Consider the following 25911-nt stretch of genomic DNA (forward strand, 5'->3'; position numbering starts at 1 on the left):
TTCACCGTGTCAGCCAATCAGAATGCGTACAGAGTTTATACCACGTGTGATATAAACAAATTGTTAATCAACAGCTGCAGTGTTTATTCAATGTCCTGAGAGTTGAATAAAAAAGCCTATTGTGGTAGAAACTAGATGTCATTATCTTTAATCTGAGGTTGAATAACAATAAATGATTGGTGATATTGATATTTACCGTCACTAATAATTGGTAAAATGATACCCACAACCATGGTGACCAGACAATAGGTTACTACATGTAGATATAGTTAGAGTTTCCGTTTGAATGATATATTAGAGAAGCTAATTGACACCTTGTTATCGGGAGTATTTGTTATTAATGTCATGTATACACTATTTCTGTTATCTTATCAGATTATGTAACTTTGATTTTCCCTTAGACAACAAAGTTATTTTCGTGGAATAAATGTTGTTTACCAAACTTTCACTTTTGATATCTATGTTTGTGTGACAGCCAGCGGTTTGTTCACGAGAACTGTGTGTGTTTGCTTTCCAAACCCTCGGGGTGATGAGTGATGCTGCGGAGGACATCGCTACGGGTGCTGAGGTAAGTAGTCATAGTAACACAGGTTTATAAATAGATCTTTTAACTTTTGATTCATTACATAAGTATAGTCCATTGTATTTCATTTCATTGGTGATATGTTTTATACCTCTACAACGACATTGGAGGGGGAAGGAGGATGGGGGTGGGTCTGTTTGTTTATTGTCCACAAAACTTTATTTAATTTTACAGGTTGTTGACTTACTAGTAGCCATGACAAGAGCCGCTTGTGGTTCCAACAGAAAAGCAGTGATTTTTGACCCCTATCCTACCATTGTGGACCCAAGGAACAATAGGGAGTTGGCCTTTAACCCAAAGGTATTTTGTTTTTGCTATCGTTTGGTGATATTATTTGATTGGATTAGAAGAGTCCATTTACAATCAGTACTTAATCTGAACATCTGAAGAAACAAGTGTGGTGTTAACATGACCACAATCCTTATAAATAATTACCACTGTAAACATTGTTATCCTGATGCAATCAGTAGATTGATATCACTTTAAGGTTAGATATAAAATGATGAAAAATCACACTTAAAGGATAAATTTGCACATTATGATAGTAGTTATACCTATTACCGACTTGCATAACATGCAATTATTATATTTAGAAGAAATTATAAGACCAAGAAATGCCAAAAAACTACTAAAATATGTACTTTAATAGTATTGAGATTTTACAAGTCACATTTTTTAGGTCTGGGATGGTCAGGATGACCTATTGTCATCATGCATTGTCCGTTTTCATGCGCCATGCGCTGTCCACCGTGCGTAAACTTTTCATTCAAACGACCTCTTCTCAATAAGCGAAAGACCCAAGGTACTGATATTTGGCCTGCAGCATGCTGGGATGAAGGGCTACCAAGTTTGTTCAAATAAATGACCTTGACTTTCTTTCTATTTCACAGGGGTCAAAAAGGCTAAAGTCTTTAAATGACTTCTTGTGAATAACTAAGAGGCCTAGAGACCTGATATTTGGCCACTGACATGATGAAATGAAGGGCTACCAAGTCTATTCAAATAAATGACCTTGACCTTTATTCAAGGTCACAGGGGTCAAATAAGCTAAAATCTTTTAACGACTTCTTGTAAATAACCTTCTTGAAAATAACTAAGAGGCCTAGAGACATGATATTGGGCCTGTGATATGCTAGGATAAAGGGCTACCAAGTTTGTTCAAATGAAATACTTTAACCTTCATTCAAGGTCACAGGGGTCAAAAGGGCTAAAATATGCAAACAACTTCTTCTTAAGAACCGAAACGCCCAGAGTACTCATATTAGGCCTGCAGCAAGCTAGCATGAATTACCTTGAACTTTATTCAAGGTCACAGTGGTCAAATAGGCTAAAATCTATAAATAACTTCTTGTGAATAACTAAGAGACCAGATATTGAACCTGTGATATGCTGGGATGAAGGGCTACCAAGTTTGTTCAAATGAATGACCTTTATCTTCTTTCAAGGTCACAGGGGTCAAATAGGCTAAAATATTTAAACAACTTCTTGTGAATAACTTCATTCAAGGTCACAAGGATCAAATAGGCTAAAATCTCTAAACAACTGCTTGTAAACATTTAAGAGGCCTAAAGACCTGATATTAAACTTGTAGCATGGTGGGGATCAAGGGACACCATGTTAATTAAAATGAATGACCTTGACCTTCATTCAAGGTCTTATTCATCAAATATATCAGAAGCTGAACTTCTATATTAAGAGTTATTTTTGTATTGCCTTACTGTCGTGTCGGTCTAACCGTTGATAAAATCAATGATGTAATACCTCGGTATGTTGAGCGACAGTATTATCAACTGGTCGAGTGGTTCTGTTAATTGTCTGGAGGGGCGGAGTTTAGATAGCCTACCCGACGTCAGGCGATAGAGCGAGTGGGCGGAGTTTATCTGACAATGTTCTAGAGTTTGAAAGGCAATATGACTGCGCCTGATAAAAAAACGTGTGTGGAAGATCTTATGCTAACGGGGTACTGACGGACGGTAAACTTCGTAGTGAATTACTTGATCTTCATTATAAACTAAAGGATTATCTTTTTTCATGAGATTAGTAAAAAAAAACAACTGATGTTACGTACGAGAGGAGGTTGTCACAAGATTATAAAGAATGTGACTGCACGCGGGACATTTAACCCAGCTACCTGTTTATCGGAACCCAAGCAAAATTACCAACGAAGTCTTCAGTTTATAGAATAAATCAAATCCGTAGTGAATTAAAAGTACTTTGATATTTAAGAAGTTGATTGATAAAGAAACAAACAGAGGTAAACTTACCGCGAGTCGGGCCTCACGGCAGCCATTACGTTGTTCTCGAAGTAGCCTAACAGGTTAGCTAACGTTTGTGACGCACATTCCCTAGCGATGACGCAAAAAGTTATCCAGTCTATCCCGGCTGAAACACGGACAGCAGCTCTTGAAAACCGCGTTATCGCATTCAATGACTGAGATTTCTTTGAAGAAACGTCTGTTGTAAAAAATGCGGGTAGGCCTAATAGAAAGTATGGACACATCCTGCAGTTCTTTTGGATACGGTAATATCCGATGAGTTCAGGATAGATCTAGTTCTTATGAGTACGGTAATACCCGATGAGTTCAGGATAGATCTATCACACGAAGGTCACACATATCACACTATATAAGCCACGCCCACCAACCAATCAACTCGCGTTTAGCATTATATTGTAACCCAGTATGCAATAGTATTGTGCAAGTTGCGCGGCGAGTACATCACTGTCATCGTCAACGGTTAGACCGACACGACAGTAATTGTTTGCCACTACTATGTTCTTTGAGGTGCTGTATTGTGCCAATAGTGAGATGACCGTTAAAGCCCATGAGTCTCTTGTTATCGTATTAGCTTATTAGATAATGCAGTATTGGATGGACATTGGGGTCCATAGTTAGCACCCCTCCATCTTTTAGTAGAGTTACATAAATGCCACCATCCCATGGATTTAACAATGTATTACAACTGTGTGATGCTTATAACATAGGCATTGTATCCCATATTACATGAAGTATGTTTATATTGTATTATTGTTCTTTTGTATTTACAGAGCAAAGATTACTCCAAAGTAGAGAGTGCCCTAGAAGGAATTATTTCTATGCAAGAAATGACTCGACTTGAAGCTGCCAATATGAGAAAAAAACTTGATGATAACAATATATTCTCCTATCCTTTACTGCAATGGTAGGTTTTTATTGAAGTATTGAGATCTTAGATTTCAAGCTCACAAGGTTGATACTGTGGTTACCATAGTGATGGGAATAGTGATTACCATAGTGTTGGGAATCGGGATTACCATAGTGATGGGAATCGGGATTACCATAGTGATGGGAATCGGTTGAGATTACCATAGTGATGGGAATCGTGATTACCATAGTGATGGGAATCGTGATTACCATAGTGATGGGAATCGGTTGAGATTACCATAGTGATGGGAATCGTGATTACCATAGTGATGGGAATCGGTTGAGATTACCATAGTGATGGGAATCGGTTGAGATTACCATAGTGATGGGAATCGTGATTACCATAGTGATGGGAATTGGTTGAGATTACCATAGTGATGGGAATCGTGATTACCATAGTGATGGGAATCGGTTGAGATTACCATAGTGATGGGAATCGTGATTACCATAGTGATGGGAATCGGTTGAGATTACCATAGTGATGGAAATTGTGACTACCATAGTGATGGGAATCGGTTGAGATTACCATAGTGATGGGAATCGTGATTACCATAGTGGTGGGAATCGGTTGAGATTACCATAGTGATGGGAATCGGTTGAGATTACCATTGTGATGGGAATCGGTTGAGATTACCATAGTGATGGGAATCGGTTGAGATTACCATAGTGATGGGAATCGGTTGAGATTACCATAGTGATGGGAATCGTGATTACCATAGTGATGGGAATCGGTTGAGATTACCATAGTGATGGGAATCGGTTGAGATTACCATAGTGATGGGAATCGGTTGAGATAACCATAGTGATGGGAATCGGTTGAGATTGCTATAGTGATGGGAATTGGTTGAGATTACCATAGTGATGGGAATCGTGATTACCATAGTGATGGGAATCATGATTACCATAGTGATGGGAATCGTGATTACCATAGTGATGGGAATCGGTTGAGATTACCAAAGTGATGGGAATCGGTTTAGATTACCATAGTGATGGGAATCGGTTGAGATTACCATAGTGATGTGAATTGTGATTACCATAGTGATGGGAATCGGTTGAGATTACCATAGTGATGGGAATCGTGATTACCATAGTGATGGGAATCGGTTGAGATTACCATAGTGATGGGAATCGTGATTACCATAGTGATGGGAATCGGTTGAGATTACCATAGTGATGGGAATCGGTTGAAATTACCATAGTGATGGGAATCGGTTGAGATTACCATAGTGATGGGAATCGGTTGAAATTACCATAGTGATGGGAATCGGTTGAGATTACTATAGTGATGGGAATCGGTTGAGATTACCATAGTGATGGGAATCGTGATTACCATAGTGATGGGAATCGTGATTACCATAGTGATGGGAATCGGTAAGGATTACCATAGTGATGGGAATCTGATTACCATAGTGATGGAAATCGGTTGAGATTACCATAGTGATGGGAATCGTGATTACCATAGTGGAATGGGAATTCGTGATTACCATAGTGATGGGAATCGTGATTACCATAGTGATGGGAATCGGTTGAGATTACCATAGTGATGGGAATCGTGATTACCATAGTGATGGGAATCGGTTGAGATTACTATAGTGATGGGAATCGGTTGAGATTACCATAGTGATGGGAATCGGTTGAGATTACCATAGTGATGGGAATCCGTTGAGATTACCATAGTGATGGGAATCGGTTGAGATTACCATAGTGATGGGAATCGTGATTACCATAGTGATGGGAATTGTGATTACCATAGTGATAGGAATCGGTTGAGATTATCATAGGGAATCGGTTGAGATTATCATAGTGTTGGGAATCGTGATTACCATAGTGATGGGAATCGGTTGAGATTACTATAGTGATGGGAATCGGTTGAGATTACCATAGTGATGGGAATCGGTTGAGATTACTATAGTGATGGGAATCCGTTGAGATTACCATAGTGATGGGAATCGGTTGATATTACTATAGTGATGGGAATCGTGATTACCATAGTGTTGGGAATCGTGATTACCATAGTGATGGGAATCGGTTGAGATCTCATCGTCTATGATCAGCTATAATCTGTAAGCGGATCAATATTCAATTATTAATGGGTTAGCCTAATATTGCATAATCCTTAAAAAATAATATTGCTCATTTTGGACGGGATTGAAAAGATTTATTTCATGCAGAATTCATCACATTTGAATATACATGTATACAGCAATACACTATTTTTGTCATCCCATTTCCATATAACAATATTTATTAATGAACATATAGGTACATGAATTGTACGTTTTGTTTTCAATTCATTGGGTTAAATAGCATTATTGGTAATGTTGACATTAGAGGTAAGAGTAAAATTATTTATATTTCAGATATTTAATTGTATGTTTCTATATTCCTGTTAAAACAATTTCTCTCCACAGGATCATAACCAGTAACAGGTCCCATATTGTGAAATTACCAACAGATAAGGTAAAGGCAGTGGGGGTTATCTCTCTGTTATCACTGTTATCTGTTATCACTGTTATCACTGTTATCACTGTTATCACTGTTATCACTGTTATCTCTGTTATCACTGTTATCACTGTTATCACTGTTATCACTGTTATCTCTGTTATCTCTGTTATCACTGTTATCTCTGTTATCTCTGTTATCTCTGTTATCACTGTTATCTCTGTTATCACTGTTATCACTGTTATCTCTGTTATCACTGTTATCTCTGTTATCACTGTTATCACTGTTATCACTGTTATCACTGTTATCACTGTTATCACTGTTATCACTGTTATCACTGTTATCACTGTTATCACTGTTATCTCTGTTATCTCTGTTATCTCTGTTATCTCTGTTATCTCTGTTATCACTGTTATCTCTGTTATCACTGTTATCTCTCTGTTATCACTGTTATCTCTGTTATCACTGTTATCACTGTTATCTCTGTTATCTCTGTTATCATTGTTATCTCTGTTATCTCTGTTATCACTGTTATCTCTGTTATCTTTATCACTGTTATCTCTGTTATCACTGTTATCTCTGTTATCTCTGTTATCACTGTTTATCTCTGTTATTCTGTATCACTGTTATCTCTGTTATCACTGTTATCTCTGTTATCACTGTTATCACTGTTATCTCTGTTATCACTGTTATCTTTATCTCTGTTATCACTGTTATCTCTGTTATCTCTGTTATCACTGTTATCTCTGTTATCACTGTTATCACTGTTATCTCTGTATATCTGTTATCATGTTATCCTGTTATATCTGTTATCACTGTTATCTCTGTTTCACTGTTATCTGTTATCACTGTTATCTCTGTTATCACTGTTATCACTGTTATCTCTGTTATCTGTTATCTGTTATCTCTGTTATCTCTGTTATCACTGTTATCTCTGTTATCACACTGTTATCACTGTTATCTCTGTTATCACTGTTATCTGTACTGTTATCACTGTTATCACTGTTATCTCTGTTTATCCTGTTATCACTGTTATCACTGTTATCACTGTTATCACTGTTATCACTGTTATCTCTGTTATCACTGTTATCACTGTTATCACTGTTATCTCTGTTATCTCTGTTATCATCTCTGTTATCTCTGTTATCTCTGTTATCTGTTATCTGTTATCTCGTTATCATGTTATCACTGTTATCTTGTTATCACTGTTATCTCTGTTATCACTGTTATCTTTGTTATCACTGTTATCACTGTTATCACTGTTATCACTGTTATCACTGTTATCACTGTTATCACTGTTATCACTGTTATCTCTGTTATCACTGTTATCACTGTTATCTCTGTTATCACTGTTATCTTTATCTCTGTTATCTCTGTTATCCTGTTATCTCTGTTATCACTGTTATCACTGTTATCTCTGTTATCACTGTTATCACTGTTATCACTGTTATCCTGTTATCACTGTTATCACTGTTATCACTGTTATCTCTGTTATCACTGTTATCACTGTTATCTCTGTTATCTCTGTTATCACTGTTATCTCTGTTATCTCTGTTATCACTGTTATCTCTGTTATCTCTGTTATCACTGTTATCTCTGTTATCTCTGTTATCACTGTTATCTCTGTTATCACTGTTATCTCTGTTATCACTGTTATCACTGTTATCACTGTTATCACTGTTATCTCTGTTATCTCTGTTATCACTGTTATCTCTGTTATCTCTGTTATCACTGTTATCACTGTTATCTCTGTTATCACTGTTATCTCTGTTATCTCTGTTATCACTGTTATCTCTGTTATCACTGTTATCTCTGTTATCTCTGTTACTGTTATCACTGTTATCTCTGTTATCACTGTTATCACTGTTATCACTGTATCTTTTATCTCTGTTATCACTGTTATCACTGTTATCTCTGTTTATTCTCTGTTATCTGTTATCTCTGTTATCACTGTTATCACTGTTATCTCTGTTATCACTGTTATCACTGTTATCTATCTGTTATCACTGTTATCTCTGTTATCACTGTTATCACTGTTATCTCTGTTATCTCTGTTATCACTGTTATCTCTGTTATCCTGTTATCACTGTTATCTCTGTTATCACTGTTATCACTTGTTATCACTGTTATCACTGTTATCTCTGTTATCACTGTTATCACTGTTATCACTGTTATCACTGTTATCACTCTGTTATCACTGTTATCACTGTTATCACTGTTATCACTGTTATCACTGTTATCACTGTTACTGTTATCACTGTTATCACTGTTATCACTGTTATCACTGTTATCACTGTTATCACTGTTATCACTGTTATCTCTGTTATCACTGTTATCACTGTTATCTCTGTTATCACTGTTTAACTGTTATCACTGTTATCTCTGTTATCACTGATCTCTGTTATCTCTGTTATCTCTGTTATCATTCATTCTATAAAAAAAAAAAAGTTTTTTTCATTAAGCTATCTCTCAAGTTATGACTTTCACTAACAAGAGAAGATATAAAAATCACACCAGGCTGATATCACTTCAATATTTCACCACAAATAAGACCCCCCACCTATTTTGACATATTTCCAGACTTAGGGGGAATGTTTGAAAATAAGACCGCCCCACACTATATTTTTCCATATACTGGATGGCAAATTTGAGCAATTGAGTAATTAAAAATGTCACCAAAATGATTGTGCACCGGGCCTGTTTTTGTTTGTTTTATCGTCAAAGAAAATTTTATCGTTGTTCACGTAGTTTGTGAGCTTATTATTTGATATCACTACAGTAATACAGTATAATTGGTTATTATAAAGGATCGTGATTTTCAATTCAAATTATATAACCCAAAAAAAGGAATTGAGAAACAGAAAGACTTCATTAGATCTCTAAATTCCAAACCTTGACAAAGTTTTTGTTCTTTTAGCAAATATCTTTCATGAGGACACCACACCAGTTCCTGCTGTTAAGCAGTCCCCCAGCCAAAGAGGCTATCTTTAGGGAATGTAAACAACAACATGGCAGTACATTCGCATTTCAGTGAGTATAGTCTGGTTTTACTGTCAAGGGTCAAGGTCAAAGTCACTGTTGTTTCTTGATAATCCATGTTTATTGTTGAGGACATTATCATGGCTTTACCTTCATGTTTGTTATGAAATAAACAGAGACAAAACAACAATTAAAGTTTTACAGTGGTAATCAGCATAAATTATACATTCTAACTAGTTTTAAAAAATAAAGCATTAAACTGTCTTGGTATGGCATCTATGCTCTATGAAGATGCCAAAGCAGAAATCATTACATTGCATGTTAGGTTAAATCAAATGATCAAGTATCAATATTTATATTTACCATAGATGTCATATGTATTTATATCCTTTACTCATTTTGGAGGTATTTTCTGATGCCAGTAAGATATTGTGTTTCAACCAAGAAAACAGTTTAATATTGATCCATGAAAGAAACAGCCATTTCAGCAGTAATCATTTGACATATTATGGCATTAGTGATATCATAATGGTCAAGATTTGGACGTGATTTATAATCTGATAGACATTATTTTGGCTGGGGTATTTTGTATTGAGAGTGACATGTGAATGTATATATCCTTGTAGTGGTTCGGGTATAGAAAACTGGCATTCCATCATAAGGGAAGGACTGATTGTGGCATCAGGAACAACCAAACAGGTGAATGGGGCCGCATACGGTAAAGGTGTATACCTCAGTCCATGTGCTAATGTCTCCTTCGGGTACTCAAGGATGGGTTACGGAGGTCACAAGGTCAAACCTGACCAATCACAGGTGAGCTGTCTTTCAGTACTAATTTGTGTGAAAATGTCAAGTGACCATTGTAAATATTAAGAATCCAACTTTGGAGTGAATTTAATTTCTGTGTTGGATTTGGCTAGGGTGTTTTTAAAGTAATTCAAATCTAAAGTGGCCTTCGGGTAATAAGGTTCAACTGATCTCAATAAAGTTTTGGAAGAACTACTGTATACTATGGATATTTTTCAACTCGCTATTGTTAATGCATGTTCATGGAGAGTTCTCATTTTTCATGATTTCTGATCGATTGCAAAATACACGAAATTTAACTATGCAGGTACAGGTGAAAATTGATTTACAGTAAATCACTGTTATTTTATGGTTTAAGAAGTATGACGTTTGTGATAAAATGATGGTTTATTGTTTATTATTTTGTTTCAGAATAAATCACGGTTCCTGTCCACAAATAACATTACCTGTATAGCACTCTGTGAAGGTGAGTTACATATGCTAGGATAAATATGTAGAAAAACATGAATCTAATAAATATCTGCTGTGTGACCTCAATTCAGTCTCGTACTATCTTTGACATGGGGTATGCTAACACAATTTTCATATAGCTTTAGAATCTTGAAGAGATAATAAGTTGTGTGTGTATGAATTACTTAGATATTAGCCTTTTGACACAATGACTGGGTGATGGGTCCAGGTGTGTTAGATATTAGCCTTTTGACAAAATGACTGGGGTGGTGGGACCAGGTGTGTTAGATATTAGCCTTTTGACACAATGACTGGGTGATGGGTCCAGGTGTGTTAGATATTAGCCTTTTGACACAATGACTGGGTGATGGGTCCGGTGTGTTAGATATTAGCCTTTTGACACAATGACTGGGTGATGGGACCAGGTGTGTTAGAGCCTTTTATTAGCCTTTTGACACAATGACTGGGTGATGGGTCCAGGTGTGTTAGATATTAGCCTTTTGACACAATGACTGGGTGATGGGTCCAGGTGTGTTAGATATTAGCCTTTTGACACAATGACTGGGTGATGGGTCCAGTGTGTGTTAGATATTAGCCTTTTGACACAATGACTGGGTGATGGGTCCAGGTGTGTTAGATATTAGCCTTTTGACACAATGACTGGGTGATGGGTCCAGGTGTGTTAGATATTAGCCTTTTGACACAATGACTGGGTGATGGGTCCAGGTGTGTTAGATATTAGCCTTTTGACACAATGACTGGGTGATGGGTCCAGGTGTGTTAGATATTAGCCTTTTGACACAATGACTGGGTGATGGGTCCAGGTGTGTTAGATATTAGCCTTTTGACACAGTGACTGGGTGATGGGTCCAGGTGTGTTAGATATTAGCCTTTTGACACAATGACTGGGTGATGGGTCCAGGTGTGTTAGATATTAGCCTTTTGACACAGTGACTGGGTGATGGGTCCAGGTGTGTTAGATATTAGCCTTTTGACACAATGACTGGGTGATGGGTCCAGGTGTGTTAGATATTAGCCTTTTGACACAATGACTGGGTGATGGGTCCAGGTGTGTTAGATATTAGCCTTTTGACACAATGACTGGGTGATGGGTCCAGGTGTGTTAGATATTAGCCTTTTGACACAAGTGACTGGGTGATGGGTCCAGGTGTGTTAGATATTAGCCTTTTGACACAATGACTGGGTGATGGGTCCAGGTGTGTTAGATATTAGCCTTTTGACACAATGACTGGGTGATGGGTCCAGGTGTGTTAGATATTAGCCTTTTGACACAATGACTGGGTGATGGGTCCAGGTGTGTTAGATATTAGCCTTTTGACACAATGACTGGGTGATGGGACCAGGTGTGTTAGATATTAGCCTTTTGACACAATGACTGGGTGATGGGTCCAGGTGTGTTAGATATTAGCCTTTTGACACAATGACTGGGTGATGGGTCCAGGTGTGTTAGATATTAGCCTTTTGACACAATGACTGGGTGATGGGTCCAGGTGTGTTAGATATTAGCCTTTTGACACAATGACTGGGTGATGGGTCCAGGTGTGTTAGATATTAGCCTTTTGACACAATGACTGGGTGATGGGTCCAGGTGTGTTAGATATTAGCCTTTTGACACAATGACTGGGTGATGGGTCCAATGTTAGATATTAGCCTTTTGACACAATGACTGGGTGATGGGTCCAGGTGTGTTAGATATTAGCCTTTTGACACAATGACTGGGTGATGGGTCCAGGTGTGTTAGATATTAGCCTTTTGACACAATGACTGGGTGATGGGTCCAGGTGTGTTAGATATTAGCCTTTTGACACAATGACTGGGTGATGGGTCCAGGTGTGTTAGATATTAGCCTTTTGACACAATGACTGGGTGATGGGTCCAGGTGTGTTAGATATTAGCCTTTTGACACAATGACTGGGTGATGGGTCCAGGTGTGTTAGATATTAGCCTTTTGACACAATGACTGGGTGATGGTCATGGGACCACCGGGTGTGCGTTGTTAGATATTAGCCTTTTGACACAATGACTGGGTGATGGGTCCAGGTGTGTTAGATATTAGCCATTTGACACAGTGACTGGGTGATGGGACCAGGTGTGTTAGATATTAGCCTTTTGACACAATGACTGGGTGATGGGTCCAGGTATGTTAGATATTAGCCTTTTGACACAATGACTGGGTGATGGGTCCAGGTGTGTTAGATATTAGCCTGGGTGACTAAGGTAACTGACATTTAAGTTCTAGCTCTCTTGCTGAAGTCACAAGTTTAGAGGCTTTACCTAGATCAGTTGTCATATTCTGGCATCAGGATTCTCTGGTGTCCTTTGTACGTGTACCAATTTTACTTGTGCTAAAATTGTTTCTAGGCAAAAATATATGCATATTGCATATGAATCTGTAGCTACATTCATTTGATATTTGTAGTTATCACTGCACCAAATCTGAAGAAGTCAGGAACAATTTGGGTCTCCCCATCAAGTGACCACGTCTGTACAAGATTCTTCTTTGTGTAAGTATAATCAACCAATGTATTATCTAACCTTTGACATCAATCCAAACATTGTTTTGCCTATCCTACTTATTAAGGCTTAAACTTTGTGTGTGTTGATTATCCTAGAGCAGTATATATTGCTTTGAGAGCTAAATTTGTCCCAGGAACAATTCTATTCATCCTGTTTACATATATTTTGCATTCAGAATTACCAAAGAAAAGCGAAAAATTGGATTTTTTCTTGCAGTTCAGGTTTGTGTTAGAGTTTTTATGTAAGGTATATACCGGTTGTGTTATAGGTTTATTGGAATAACTAGTAAGCAATATGTTCTTATTTATAAATTGTGATAGTGATCCTATTTATGTGAATCCAGTTCAGATATTACCATTGGCAGCTTTTGTAAATAATCCTTGTATATATCACAGGTATGAGGATGGACAAGTGGGAGATTCTGACATCAATACACAAGTGGATAAATACAAGAAAGAGATTGACAAAGCAGTGGGATATCGTACATGTTAGTAGAGAGAGCAGGGGTACCCCCTACAAAGCAGTGGGATATCGTACATGTTAGTAGAGAGAGCAGGGGTACCCCCTACAAAGCAGTGGGATATCGTACATGTTAGTAGAGAGCAGCGGTACCCCCTACAAAGCAGTGGGATATCGTACATGTTAGTAGAGAGAGCAGGGGTACCCCCTACAAAGCAGTGGGATATCGTACATGTTAGTAGAGAGAGCAGGGGTACCCCCTACAAAGCAGTGGGATATCGTACATGTTAGTAGAGAGAGCAGGGGTACCCCCTACAAAGCAGTGGGATATCGTACATGTTAGTAGAGAGAGCAGGGGTACCCCCTACAAAGCAGTGGGATATCGTACATGTTAGTAGAGAGAGAAGGGGTACTCCCTACAAAGCAGTGGGATATCGTACATTTTAGTAGAGGGAGAAGGGGTACCCCCTATACAGTGGCAGGATCTTGTACTAGGAGTGAGAGAAGGAAATTAACCCCTGATTAAGCTGTAAATTTAGTATGAGGATGTTTTGAACACAGCAGACACCTACATGTTGTGTATGTGTTAGAAGAGAAAGGGAATATTCTCTACAAAGCAATTGGATTTTGTGCAACTTAGAAGAGAGAGATAAAGAGAGAGAGAGACAGACAGACAGACAGACAAACAGAAAGACAGAGTTATCATGACAAAGCGATTGGATGTCTTACTTTTTAGGAGAGAAAGAAAGAGAGTATGTTCCCGACAAAACAGGTGGAAATTGTGCATTTAGTATCCATTTAGGAGACATACACAAGAGAGACTGATGAAACTGTCGGATATTTATATGCATGATGAGAGAGAGGTTGTTTTTATCCCACCATCATCAGATGGTGGGCTATTCAAATCGCCTTTCGTCCATGGTCCGGTGTCCGTCGTCCATCCATAAACAATGCTTGTTACCGCTAATTCTCAGAAAGTACTGAAGGGATCATTCTCAAATATCATATGTAAGTTCCCATTGGGCGATAGTTGTGCATATTGCATTTAATGACTGATTTGTTAACAAAATGGCCACCATGTTGCCATCTTGGACTTTGATAGTTTAAGTTTGTTACCTTTTATTCTCAGAAAGTACTGAACGGACCGTTCTGAAATTTTCATATAGGTTCTCCTAGGGCTCTTGTTCTGCCTATTGCATTTGGGACCAATCAGTAAACAAGATGGCCGCCAGGCAACCATCTTTGATTTTGTTTGTCAAAGTTTGTGACCGCTATTTCTCAGAAAGTACTGAAGGGATCATTCTCAAATTTCATATGTAGGTTCCCCTAAGGCCCTAGTTCTGCCTAAGGCATTTTGGGACGGATCAGTCAACAAGATGGCCGACAACCATCTTGGATTTTGATAGTTTAAAGTTTGAAAAGCAGAGAAAAGAAGTTTTAAGTTTGAAAAGAACAAAAGAAAGAAGTTTAAGTTTGAAAAGCAGAGAAAAGATCCCTCTTTCATTTGTCAGACATAGATCAATCTTTGGTGGGCGCCAAGATCCCTCTGGGATCACTTGTTATTAAATCTATGTTGTTGATACTTACATGTAATACCAAAGACAGATTCCTGTCAGTCTATAAATATACATTGTTATATGGGGACAAATTAACTATGATTCCAGTAAACATGGAAGTTTTTCTCTCTTTGTCCAATGAAAGGATGAATATGTCTAAATCGCATGCATAATTTTGTGTTGTTTTATACTGTAAACTAACTTTCTTTCGCGTGCGATTTTTTTTCACGAATTTCAAGAACCATTGAAATGCACAACTGTTTATCTCAGCAAATTAGTATCTTCATGATTATAATTATATTGATATGAATATCCATTAAAATTGTAAATTCACGATTGTTTATCTTTGCAAACTTGTTTTGAAATGGAAAAAGCAAATTTTAGTATCCTCAAAAGAAAGTTGATTTACAGTATTTGAGAGAGAGTGATGAAAAAATCAATAACATGATGCTTTTAAGTAATATGTATAAATGAAATACAACAGAACCTTGACTCAAACTTCAATGAGTAAAATTTTTCTGTCATTATCTTTATGTAGGCAATATATATTGAATTTTATATACTGCATATATATATATATTCACATTGAATATGGTTAATGAAAAATAGGTCGAGGTCATCAAGAAAGTTCATACAAATCTACACCAAGTTTTTATGTGCCACCAGGTCAGGGTACAAAAGGTAATAATTTCTGAAGTAATCTGATAAATATCAGGAAAAACAGTTTTTTGATGTGTCACGATTCTCAGCATTATGTCATGATGGTACTGTGGGTTACTGATGCCAGGATGATGTATTGACATTCTAAGAAATGTTTTAGACTCCCTATCGATCATAGTGCATCCATTGTCCGACAGTAACTTTTTTCTTTATATAATATGCATGTATATATTCCAGTCATCCTAACTCTTTAACCTTGCCTCCGTCATTCCTTTTAGATCATACTTTATGCCAAATTTGACCATTTTATTTGTAATTCTATATTTTTTGTTACCATATTTTGTTTATGTGGTAGAAGTCCATTTTTGTTTAATTAACTCTTGTAATGATGGTAATGGTAATAATAGCTACTCACAAACGGGTGTAGTTCTGTAAAACAAAGACAAAACACTATTATGTACGACTACCATGGTTCCAGCAGCAGAATCTCACAATGATGTAGAGAATATCTCACAATGATGTAGAGAATATCTCACAATGATGTAGAGAATATCTCACAATGATGTAGAGAATATCTCAAAATGTAGAGAATATCTCACAATGATGAAGAGAACATCTTACAATGATGTAGAGAATATCTCACAATGATGTAGAGAATATCTCACAATGATGTAGAGAATATCTCACAATGATGTAGAGAATATCTCACAATGATGTAGAAAATACATGGTTAGTGTCTCGATATAAAGCTGCATTTTGGTGAGGAGGATTATGAAAGAAAAAAAGTGGCGAGAGTCATCAGATGGTGGGCTATTCAAATCACTTTTCGTCCATGGTCGGCCGTCCGTCCTTCCGTTAACATTTCTTCTTACCGCTATTTCTCAGAAAGGGCTGGAGGGAACCTTCTCAAATTTCATAGGTAGGTTAAAAATTCTTCTATGGCCCTAGTTGTATATATTGCATTTTGGGACCGATCGGTCAACAAGATGGCCGTCAGGCCGCCATCTTGGATTTTGATAGTTAAAGTTTGTTACCGCTATTTCTCAGAAAGTACTGAAGGGATCTATCTCAAATTTCATATGTAGGTTCCCCTAGGGCCCTAGTTGTGCATATTGCATTTTGGGACCGATCGGTCAACATGATAGCCGCCAGGCAGCCATCTTGGATTTTGATAGTTAAAGTTTATTACGGCTATTTCTCAGAAAGTACTGAAGGGAGCTATCTCAAATTTCATATGTAGGTTCCCCTAGGACCTTAGTTGTGCATATTGCATTTTAGGACCGATCGGTCAACAAAATGGCCATCAGGTAGCCATCTTGGATTTAATCATTGAAGTTTGTTATATATCTCAGAAAGTACTGAAAGGATCTTTCTCAAATTACATATGTAGTAATATGTAGTAAAAGTTTGAAAAGTAGAGAAAAGATCCCCCTTTACATTTTCAGACGTAGATCATTTTTTGGTGGGCGCCAAGATCCCTTTGGGATCTCTTGTTAGACACTGACTATGTATACTTTCAAACAATGCATATGTTTCGCCTCGGCGTTAGGTCAGTCGAATCGCGGCGCTCATGATGAAATTCTGAAATACAGCTATTTTTCATCAGTGCTGTATACAGCAGAAATATATGTGGTAGGTTGCAGGATAAAACTCTTTAACCATCTCTATTCATACAGTGTATTTTCTTTTCAAGTTATTTTATTTCTGATGTTTCCAGAGTAAGTAAAAATATCATCTTTAACCTTTGGACCTTTCCATTTTGTTTAGTTTCCATTTATTAGGTGCATGTATATGATAAAAGCCTATAGAAATGTTATTGGTAGAATTGTAAATCATACATTCTTTCAAATTAGGCCTCAAAATATATATGTCTGTTAGGGTTACATTGGCAAAAAAAATAGGGTCAGTAGGTCGGGAGGATTTTTTTTTTGTTTTTTTTTGTTTTAGTGTCTTTCACTCTAAAATAATGGTCAGAACAGGAGTCTGAAATCGAAATCCCGACTTAATTTTTTTAAGAAAAAAAGAAAAAGGAAAAAAATTAGGGTCGGGGTAAAAAAATTAGGGTTGGTCGGATAACCTTAAATAGACATATTTTTTTTTACCTTTTCAATCCATAACATGGTACATACATAAATGTGACTCTGGTTGATAAATAGAACATAAAACAAAAAGAATTAAAGTTGTATGAATCATGATCTGATCAAGAAATCCTAAGGGATATTACGTCTCTTAAATGGTTGGTAATCTACTCGTTGGTACAATTATGACTATTGTTCCTACATAACAATACTTATGAACACGACTGGTGTCGCTAATCAAGCAGATAACACTTCTTCCTCAGGAGCACATGGTTCTTCACTTCATTTTAATTGTTTATTTATTAATCAATTTTTAGTTGTTGTTTTTAGCTCACCTGGCCTAAAGGGCCGGTGAGCTTATGTCATGGCGCGGCTTCCGTCGTCCGTCCGTCCGTCCGTCCGTCAACATTTAACTTAAATCGCTACTAGTCATAGAGTTCCCCATGGATTGTGACCAAATTTGGCCATAAACATCCTTGGGTGAAGGGGAACAGAGCTTGTATAAATTTTGGCTCTGACCCCCCAGGGGCAGGAGGGGCGGGGCCCAATAGGGGTAATAGAGGTAAATCCTATAAATCGCTACTTGTCCTAGAGTTCTACATGGATTGTAACCAAATTTGGCCATAAACATCCTTGGGGGAAGGGGAACAGAACTGGTATAAATTTTGGCTATGACCCCCCTGGGGCAGGAGGGGCGGGGCCCAATAGGGGAAATAGAGGTAAATACTATAAATCGCTACTTGTCTTAGAGTTCTACATGGATTGTAACCAAATTTGGCCACAAACATCCTATGGGGAAGGGGAACAGAATTTGTATAAATTTTGGCTTTGACCCCCGGGGGCAGGAGGGGCGGGGCCCAATAGGGGAAATAGAGGTAAATCCTATAAATCGCTACTTGTCCTAGAGTTCTACATGGATTGTAACCAAATTTGGCCACAAATATCCTATGGGGAAGGGGAACAGAACTTGTATAAATTTTGGCTTTGACCCCCGGGGGCAGGAGGGGCAGGGCCCAATAGGGGAAATAGAGGTAAATCCTATAAATCGCTACTTGTCCTAGAGTTCTACATGGATTGTAACCAAATTTGGCCATAAACATCCTTGGGGGAAGGGGAACAGAACTGGTATAAATTTTGGCTCTGACCCCCCCTGGGGCAGGAGGGGCGGGGCCCAATAGGGGAAATAGAGGTAAATACTATAAATCGCTACTTGTCCTAGAGTTCTACATGGATTGTAACCGAATTTGGCCACAAACATCCTATGGGGAATGGGAACAGAACTTGTATAAATTTTGGCTTTGACCCCCCGGGGGCAGGAGGGGCGGGGCCCAATAGGGGAAATAGAGGTAAATCCTATAAATCGCTACTTGTCCTAGAGTTCTGCATGGAATGTAATCAAATTTGGCCACAAACATCCTTGGGGGAAGGGGAACAGAACTTTTATAAATTTCCGCTCTGACCCCACCGTGGCAGGAGTGGCGAGGCCCAATAGGGGAAATAGAGGTAAATCCTATAAATCGCTACTTGTCCTAGAGTTCTGCATGGATTGTAACCAAATTTGGCCACAAACATCCTTGGGGGAAGGGGAACAGAACTTGTATAAATTTTGGCTCTGACCCCACGGGGGTAGGAGGGGCGGGGTCCAATAGGGGAAATAGAGGTAAATCCTATAAATCGCTACTTGTCCTAGAGTTCTGCATGGAATGTAACCAAATTCGGCCACAAACATCCTTGGGGGAAGGGGAACAGAACTTGTATAAATTTTGGCTCTGATCCCCCCGGGGCAGGAGGGATGAGGCCCAATATGGAAAATAGAGGTAATTCCTATAAATCGCTACTTGTCCTAAAGTTCTGCATGGATTGTAACCAAATTTGGCCTCAAACATCCATGGGGGAAGGGGAACAGAACTTGTATAAATTTTGGCTCTGACCCCCCGGGGGCAGGAGGGGCGGGGTCCAATAGGGGAAATAGAGGTAAAAATTCAAATTCCTTCAGAAAAGAAACAATGAACCTGTATTCAAAATATGGCTTGACATTACAAACCAGGTGAGCGATACAGGCCCTCTGGGCCTCTTGTTTTATGTGTATGGTATGTTGTTTTGATTTTGCAGTAAACACTGAATAATATATGAAGTCTTAGTTGCTATATGTAACAATACATAATCCTGTGTATTCACACATAGTTTTAATACAAAATTAAGTAATACTTACAAATATAACAGGGCGCTGTATATACACCACAAGGTAATGATATGAACATTATATAGTTAGTTAACTCGCAAATTATGGTAACAGGACACTCAAAAGTTGTGGAGAGTTTTTCAAACGGCTTTTTTCGCATCATCAGATGGTGGGCTATTCAAATCGCCCTGCGTCCGTGGTCCGTCGTCCGTCCGTAAACAATGCTTGTTATCACTATTTCTTAAAAACTGCTGCAGGGATTTTGTTCAAACTTCACATGGAGGGTCCCCTTGGTCCATATTTGTGCCATACAGATTTTGAGGCTGATCGGAAAAACAAGATGGCCGCCAGGCAGCCATCTTTGATTTTGGCAGTTGAAGTTTGTTATCGATATTTCTTGAGAACTATTGAAGGGATTTTGTTCAAACTTCACATGGAGGTTACCCTTGGTCCCCAGTTGTGCCATACAGATTTTGAGGCTGTTCGGAAAAACAAGATGGCCGCCAGGTAGCCATCTTTGATTTTGGCTGTTGAAGTTTGTTATCGATATTTCTTGAGAACTACTGAAGGGATTTTGTTCAAACTTCACATGGAGGGTACCCTTGGTCCCTAGTTGTGCCATACAGATTTTGCGGCTGATCGAAAAAACAAGATGGCCGCCAGGCAGCTATCTTTGATTTTGGCAGTTGAAGTTTGTTATCAATATTTCTTGAGAACTACTGAAGGAATTTTGTTCAAACTTCACATGGAGGTTACCCTTGGTCCCTATTTGTGCCATACAGATTTTGAGGCTGATAGGAAAAACAGGCGGCCATCTTGGATTTTGATAGTTAAGGTTTGATATCCCCATTTCTCAAAAAGTGCTGAAGGGATCTTTCTCAAATTTAATATCTTGGTTCCCCTAGGGCCCTTGTTGTGCATTTTGCATTTTTGGACCAATCGGTGAACAAGATGGCTGCCGCTATTTCTCAGATAGTACTGAAGGGATCTGTCTCAAATTTCATATGAAGGTTCCCCTAGGGCCCTAGTTGTGCATATTGTGATTTGGGACCGATCGGTTAACAAAATTGCTGCCAGGCAGCCATCTTGGATTTTGTTATTCAAAGTTTGTTATCGCTATTTCTCAGAAAGTATTGAATGGATCTTTCTCAAATTTCACATGTAGGTTCCCCTAGGGCCCTAGTGGTGCATATTGTGATTTTGGACTGATTGATCAACAAGATGGCCGCCAAGGAGTCATCTTGGATTTTGATAGTTGAAGTTTGTTACCACAATTTTAAAAGGTACTGAAGCGATCTGTCTCAAATTTTATATGTAGTATGTTTGAAAAAGTTTCAAAAGTAGAGAAAAGATCCATCTTTCATTTGTCAGATATAGATCATTCTTTGGTGGGCGCCAAGATCCCTCTGGGATCTCTTGTTTTAACAGAGAGCTCTTTCCTACAGTCTAAAATTAGTTGTTTAGGTATTAAGTTGTCTATACATTCCTTCTGTCTTTGTTGTTTCTCTTCATACAGAGGAAGAAATGGTTTTGTTTTTAACATGTATGATGTGACGTACAATTTATAACGTCTTGTATATTAGGCTTGTTTAGCAACTGTTAAATTTATTATTTTTGTATGTGTGTATTAAGTTATTGCTCACCCCACAATTTTGACTCCATTTCAGGAAAAAGGTTAATGCATCTTATTTCCATTTACTTGATGTGACAGGTCAATTGCAATTTGTAATTGGTATTTTATTTTTTTTTTTTTTTTTTGTCCCTTGACGTCTCCATGTACATATTTTCTATGACTCGTGAAAACTTGAGATTGAATGTCCTCCCTGGAAGTGTTATAGAGACATTATACAGAGCACAGTGTGATATATGACATGTTGATGATGATGTATACAATTATACATGTCCTTGTTGATTGAGGCATTTTACAAATGACTATTGATTTGGTTATTAAATATAGATAACATGCGTTTATTGTTTTCCTCGTTGTATTTTAAGGTTATACATTAATTATTATTAATTACATTACATTCCTGTTAGAGATCAATCAATAATCTTGGGAGTTCACATGTCAACTCTAGATTGCCTTTCTGAAAACAGAGGAATTTTTCAGAATATTAGGATATCGGTGAACAAGCAGAATGTGAACAGATATGCCAAACTATGAAAATGTTTTGATAAAAAGTGGGAATAACTTTTGATAATTCAAAGGGCATTCTGCTCTGCTGTCATGGAGTGATGATCAGTCTTTCTCCCATTCTTGACAGGATTATCTCGCGGTTGCTAGGGAAAAGATAACTCTGTCTTTTACCGGGGTAGGGAAAAGACAGCTCACACATGCTAGATAATGTTGTGACGTCATCAATACATGCGGTGTCTATTGTCAGCGACGTCATTACTTTTTACGCACTGCGACGTTCCTATGATGGCGACGCATTGGTAATGTTTCTAAAAACTGCATTTTCACAATGTTTCGTGAAAGTATGGGAGAAAAATAATCAAACATTGGTCTGTCAAGTGGACTGGGATATCTCAAACCTCGTGAAAGATTAGTCTGGTCAACCCGAGGCTTTTGAGATATCCCTGTCTACTTGACAGACCCATGTAAGATTCTATTAGTCTCATGTGGGAAAGGCTCAGAAGGCTTTCCCAACAGTAGAATAATGCTTTAATCAAGTGAATGGAATACACATTCCTGAATAAGAATGGTACCAATCGAGTCAACCTCTGCTGCAGATGTAATGGACATAAAAGCTTATTAAGGCAGGGTCTTGGTATCTGGCCTATAAAAATCTCTATAAACAAAGTTGTTCATTTGATGAGTAAAGATTTAACAAAACTCTGTCTTGATAATTGATTAAAAGAAGTCTTCAAGAATTTGAATCATTCGCTAGAATCATTGGGTTTCTATCCGGCCAACAGAAAATGCAATATACTACAGATAAATATGAAAGGAATGGGTTTTTTTTTAATTACATGGATGTTTTACCATGTTCTGGATACGGAAATCCATCACCAAATTATCATTAATTTAAAAATTAATGAAACAATCTGTAGCTTTGCAATTTTTTTTTAGTAGTATATTACTAAACTCCTAGACTTCATTGTAGAGGAGATAACTTTTCTTTGTAGTATATTTTTAATTTCCTAGACTTCATTGTAGGGGAGATAACTTTTTTGAAGCAATTAAACTCTTAGACTTCATTGCAGGGGAGATCATTTTTCTATGTAGTATTAAACTCTTAGACTTAGTAGTAGGGTAGATAACCTTTCTTTGTAGTATTACCCTTAATCTTTATTGTAGAGGAGATAACTTGTCTTTGTAGTATTAAACTCTTAGACTTCATTGTAGGGGAGGTCACTTTTCTTTGTAGTATTAAGCTCTCAATCTTCATTGTAGCGGAGATAACTTTTCTTTGTAGTATTAAACTCTTAGACTTCATTGTAGGGGAGGTCACTTTTCTTTGTAGTATTAAACACCTAGACTTCATTGTAGGGGAGATATCTTGTCTTTGTAGTATGAAGCTCTCAATCTTCATTGTAGCGGAGATAACTTTTCTTTGTAGTATTACACTCTTAGACTTCATTGTAGGGGAGATAACTTTTCTTTGTAGTATTATATTCTTAGACTTCATTGTAGGGGAGATCACTTTTCTTTGTAGTATTAAACTCCTAGACTTCATTATAGGGGAGATAACTTGTCTTTGTAGTATTAAGCTCTCAATCTTCATTGTAGGGGAGATCGCTTTTCTTTGTAGTATTAAACTCTTAGACTTCATTGTAGGGGAGATCACTTTTCTTTGTAGTATTAAATTCTTAGACTTCATTGTAGCGAAGGTCACTTTTCTTTGTAGTATTAAACTCTTAGACTTCATTGTAGGGGAGGTCACTTTTCTTTGAAGTATTAAACTCTTAGACTTCATTGTAGGGGAGATATCTTGTCTTTGTAGTATTAAGCTCTCAATCTTCATTGAAGCGGAGATAACTTTTCTTTGTAGTATTAAACTCTTAGACTTCATTGTAGGGGAGGTCACTTTTCTTTGTAGTATTAAACTCTTAGACTTCATTGTAGGGGAGGTCACTTTTCTTTGTAGTATTAAACACCTAGACTTCATTGTAGGGGAGATATCTTGTCTTTGTAGTATGAAGCTCTCAATCTTCATTGTAGCGGAGATAACTTTTCTTTGTAGTATTACACTCTTAGACTTCATTGTAGGGGAGATAACTTTTCTTTGTAGTATTATATTCTTAGACTTCATTGTAGGGGAGATCACTTTTCTTTGTAGTATTAAACTCCTAGACTTCATTATAGGGGAGATAACTTGTCTTTTGTATATTAAGCTCTCAATCTTCATTGTAGGGGAGATCGCTTTTCTTTGTAGTATTAAACTCTTAGACTTCATTGTAGGGGAGATCACTTTTCTTTGTAGTATTAAATTCTTAGACTTCATTGTAGCGAAGGTCACTTTTCTTTGTAGTATTAAACTCTTAGACTTCATTGTAGGGGAGGTCACTTTTCTTTGAAGTATTAAACTCTTAGACTTCATTGTAGGGGAGATATCTTGTCTTTGTAGTATTAAGCTCTCAATCTTCATTGAAGCGGAGATAACTTTTCTTTGTAGTATTAAACTCTTAGACTTCATTGTAGGGGAGGTCACTTTTCTTTGTAGTATTAAACTCTTAGACTTCATTGTAGGGGAGGTCACTTTTCTTTGTAGTATTAAACTCCTAGACTTCATTGTAGGGGAGATATCTTGTCTTTGTAGTATTAAGCTCTCAATCTTCATTGTAGCGGAGATAACTTTTCTTTGTAGTATTAAACTCCTGGACTTCCTTGTAGGGGAGGTCACTTTTCTTTGTAGTATTAAACTCCTAGACTTCATTGTAGGGGAGATATCTTGTCTTTGTAGTATTAAGCTCTCAATCTTCATTGTAGCGGAGATAACTTTTCTTTGTAGTATTACACTCTTAGACTTCATTGTAGGGGAAATAACTTTTCTTTGTAGTATTAAATTCTTAGACTTCATTGTAGGGGAGATCACTTTTCTTTGTAGTATTAAACTCCTAGACTTCATTGTAGGGGAGATAACTTGTCTTTGTAGTATTAAGCTCTCAATCTTCATTGAAGGGGATATCACTTTTCTTTGCAGTTTTAAACTCTTAGACTTCATTGTAGAGGAGATAACTTTTCTTTGTAGTATTAAACTCTCAATCTTCATTGTAGTGGAGATAACTTTTCTTTGTAGTATTAAACTCCTAGACTTAATTGTAGGGGAGGTAACTTTTCTGTTCTTGTCTGGAAAGATTTGAAGTCGGTCCTATTAATGTCCTGGTTATCCTTAGTATACTAATGCCCTATAAACAACAAATGTACAATTTGTACACTAAACTACTTTCTCATTGTCATCAAAGATGGTCTTTAAGTTTAAGCAAAAGTTCAATTTGCAAGTTTCAATTCTACACGAGTCTAGGGTGCATGCATCTTAAAAACTACACAGCTCTGCTCTTTGCTTTCTTGTGGATAAAATTAGAATAGTCAAAACATCGGAGATACATGTAGCTGTCATAATGTTTTACTCTCAAGATTTTAACTTGGGTGCATATTAACATGTTCTTAGAAACAAATGGAATTTACACGTGTACAAATAAAAACAAGGAGCCACTTTGACACAACAGTAACAACAATGCTTGTTGGTGGAAGAAGGTTTCGGTTCAAAAGGGATTATATAGTGGTATACGAAGTTACCTTTACTATGTACATATTTGTATAGTGGTACATACAAACATTGCGGACGATATGAAATACATACATCATTAAAGAATCGAAGTGGTGCAATACATCTGAATATTTAGTCTTCTGTATCAAACGTACCAGTTGTGGGATATATGTATGGTCAAGGACGTTTAGGAACAAACTCTTGATGCAACATTAGTGGGTCAACAGTGGTGATCTGTGGTCAAACAGTTGGTTATGGAGCTTTGGTAAGTCATGTTTTGT

The 25911-nt window shown here is 37.4% G+C and overlaps 1 protein-coding gene across 1 annotated transcript in view; it reads left to right on the forward strand.

Moving 5' to 3' along the window:
• Positions 1-21881, forward strand: part of LOC138332926 (protein mono-ADP-ribosyltransferase PARP6-like) — a 33406-nt gene extending 11525 nt beyond the window's left edge. The window contains exons 13-21 of the mRNA XM_069280964.1: positions 476-568; positions 758-883; positions 3630-3763; positions 6177-6225; positions 9125-9237; positions 9813-9999; positions 10405-10459; positions 12884-12968; positions 13377-21881. Of these exons, the coding sequence (XP_069137065.1) occupies positions 476-568; positions 758-883; positions 3630-3763; positions 6177-6225; positions 9125-9237; positions 9813-9999; positions 10405-10459; positions 12884-12968; positions 13377-13473 (939 nt within the window). The 3' untranslated portion in view covers positions 13474-21881. The remainder of the gene's footprint in view (positions 1-475; positions 569-757; positions 884-3629; positions 3764-6176; positions 6226-9124; positions 9238-9812; positions 10000-10404; positions 10460-12883; positions 12969-13376) is intronic.
• The last annotated feature ends 4030 nt before the right edge of the window (positions 21882-25911 follow it).

This window comes from Argopecten irradians, chromosome 10, assembly GCF_041381155.1.
Source record: "Argopecten irradians isolate NY chromosome 10, Ai_NY, whole genome shotgun sequence".
NCBI lineage: Eukaryota > Metazoa > Mollusca > Bivalvia > Pectinida > Pectinidae > Argopecten > Argopecten irradians.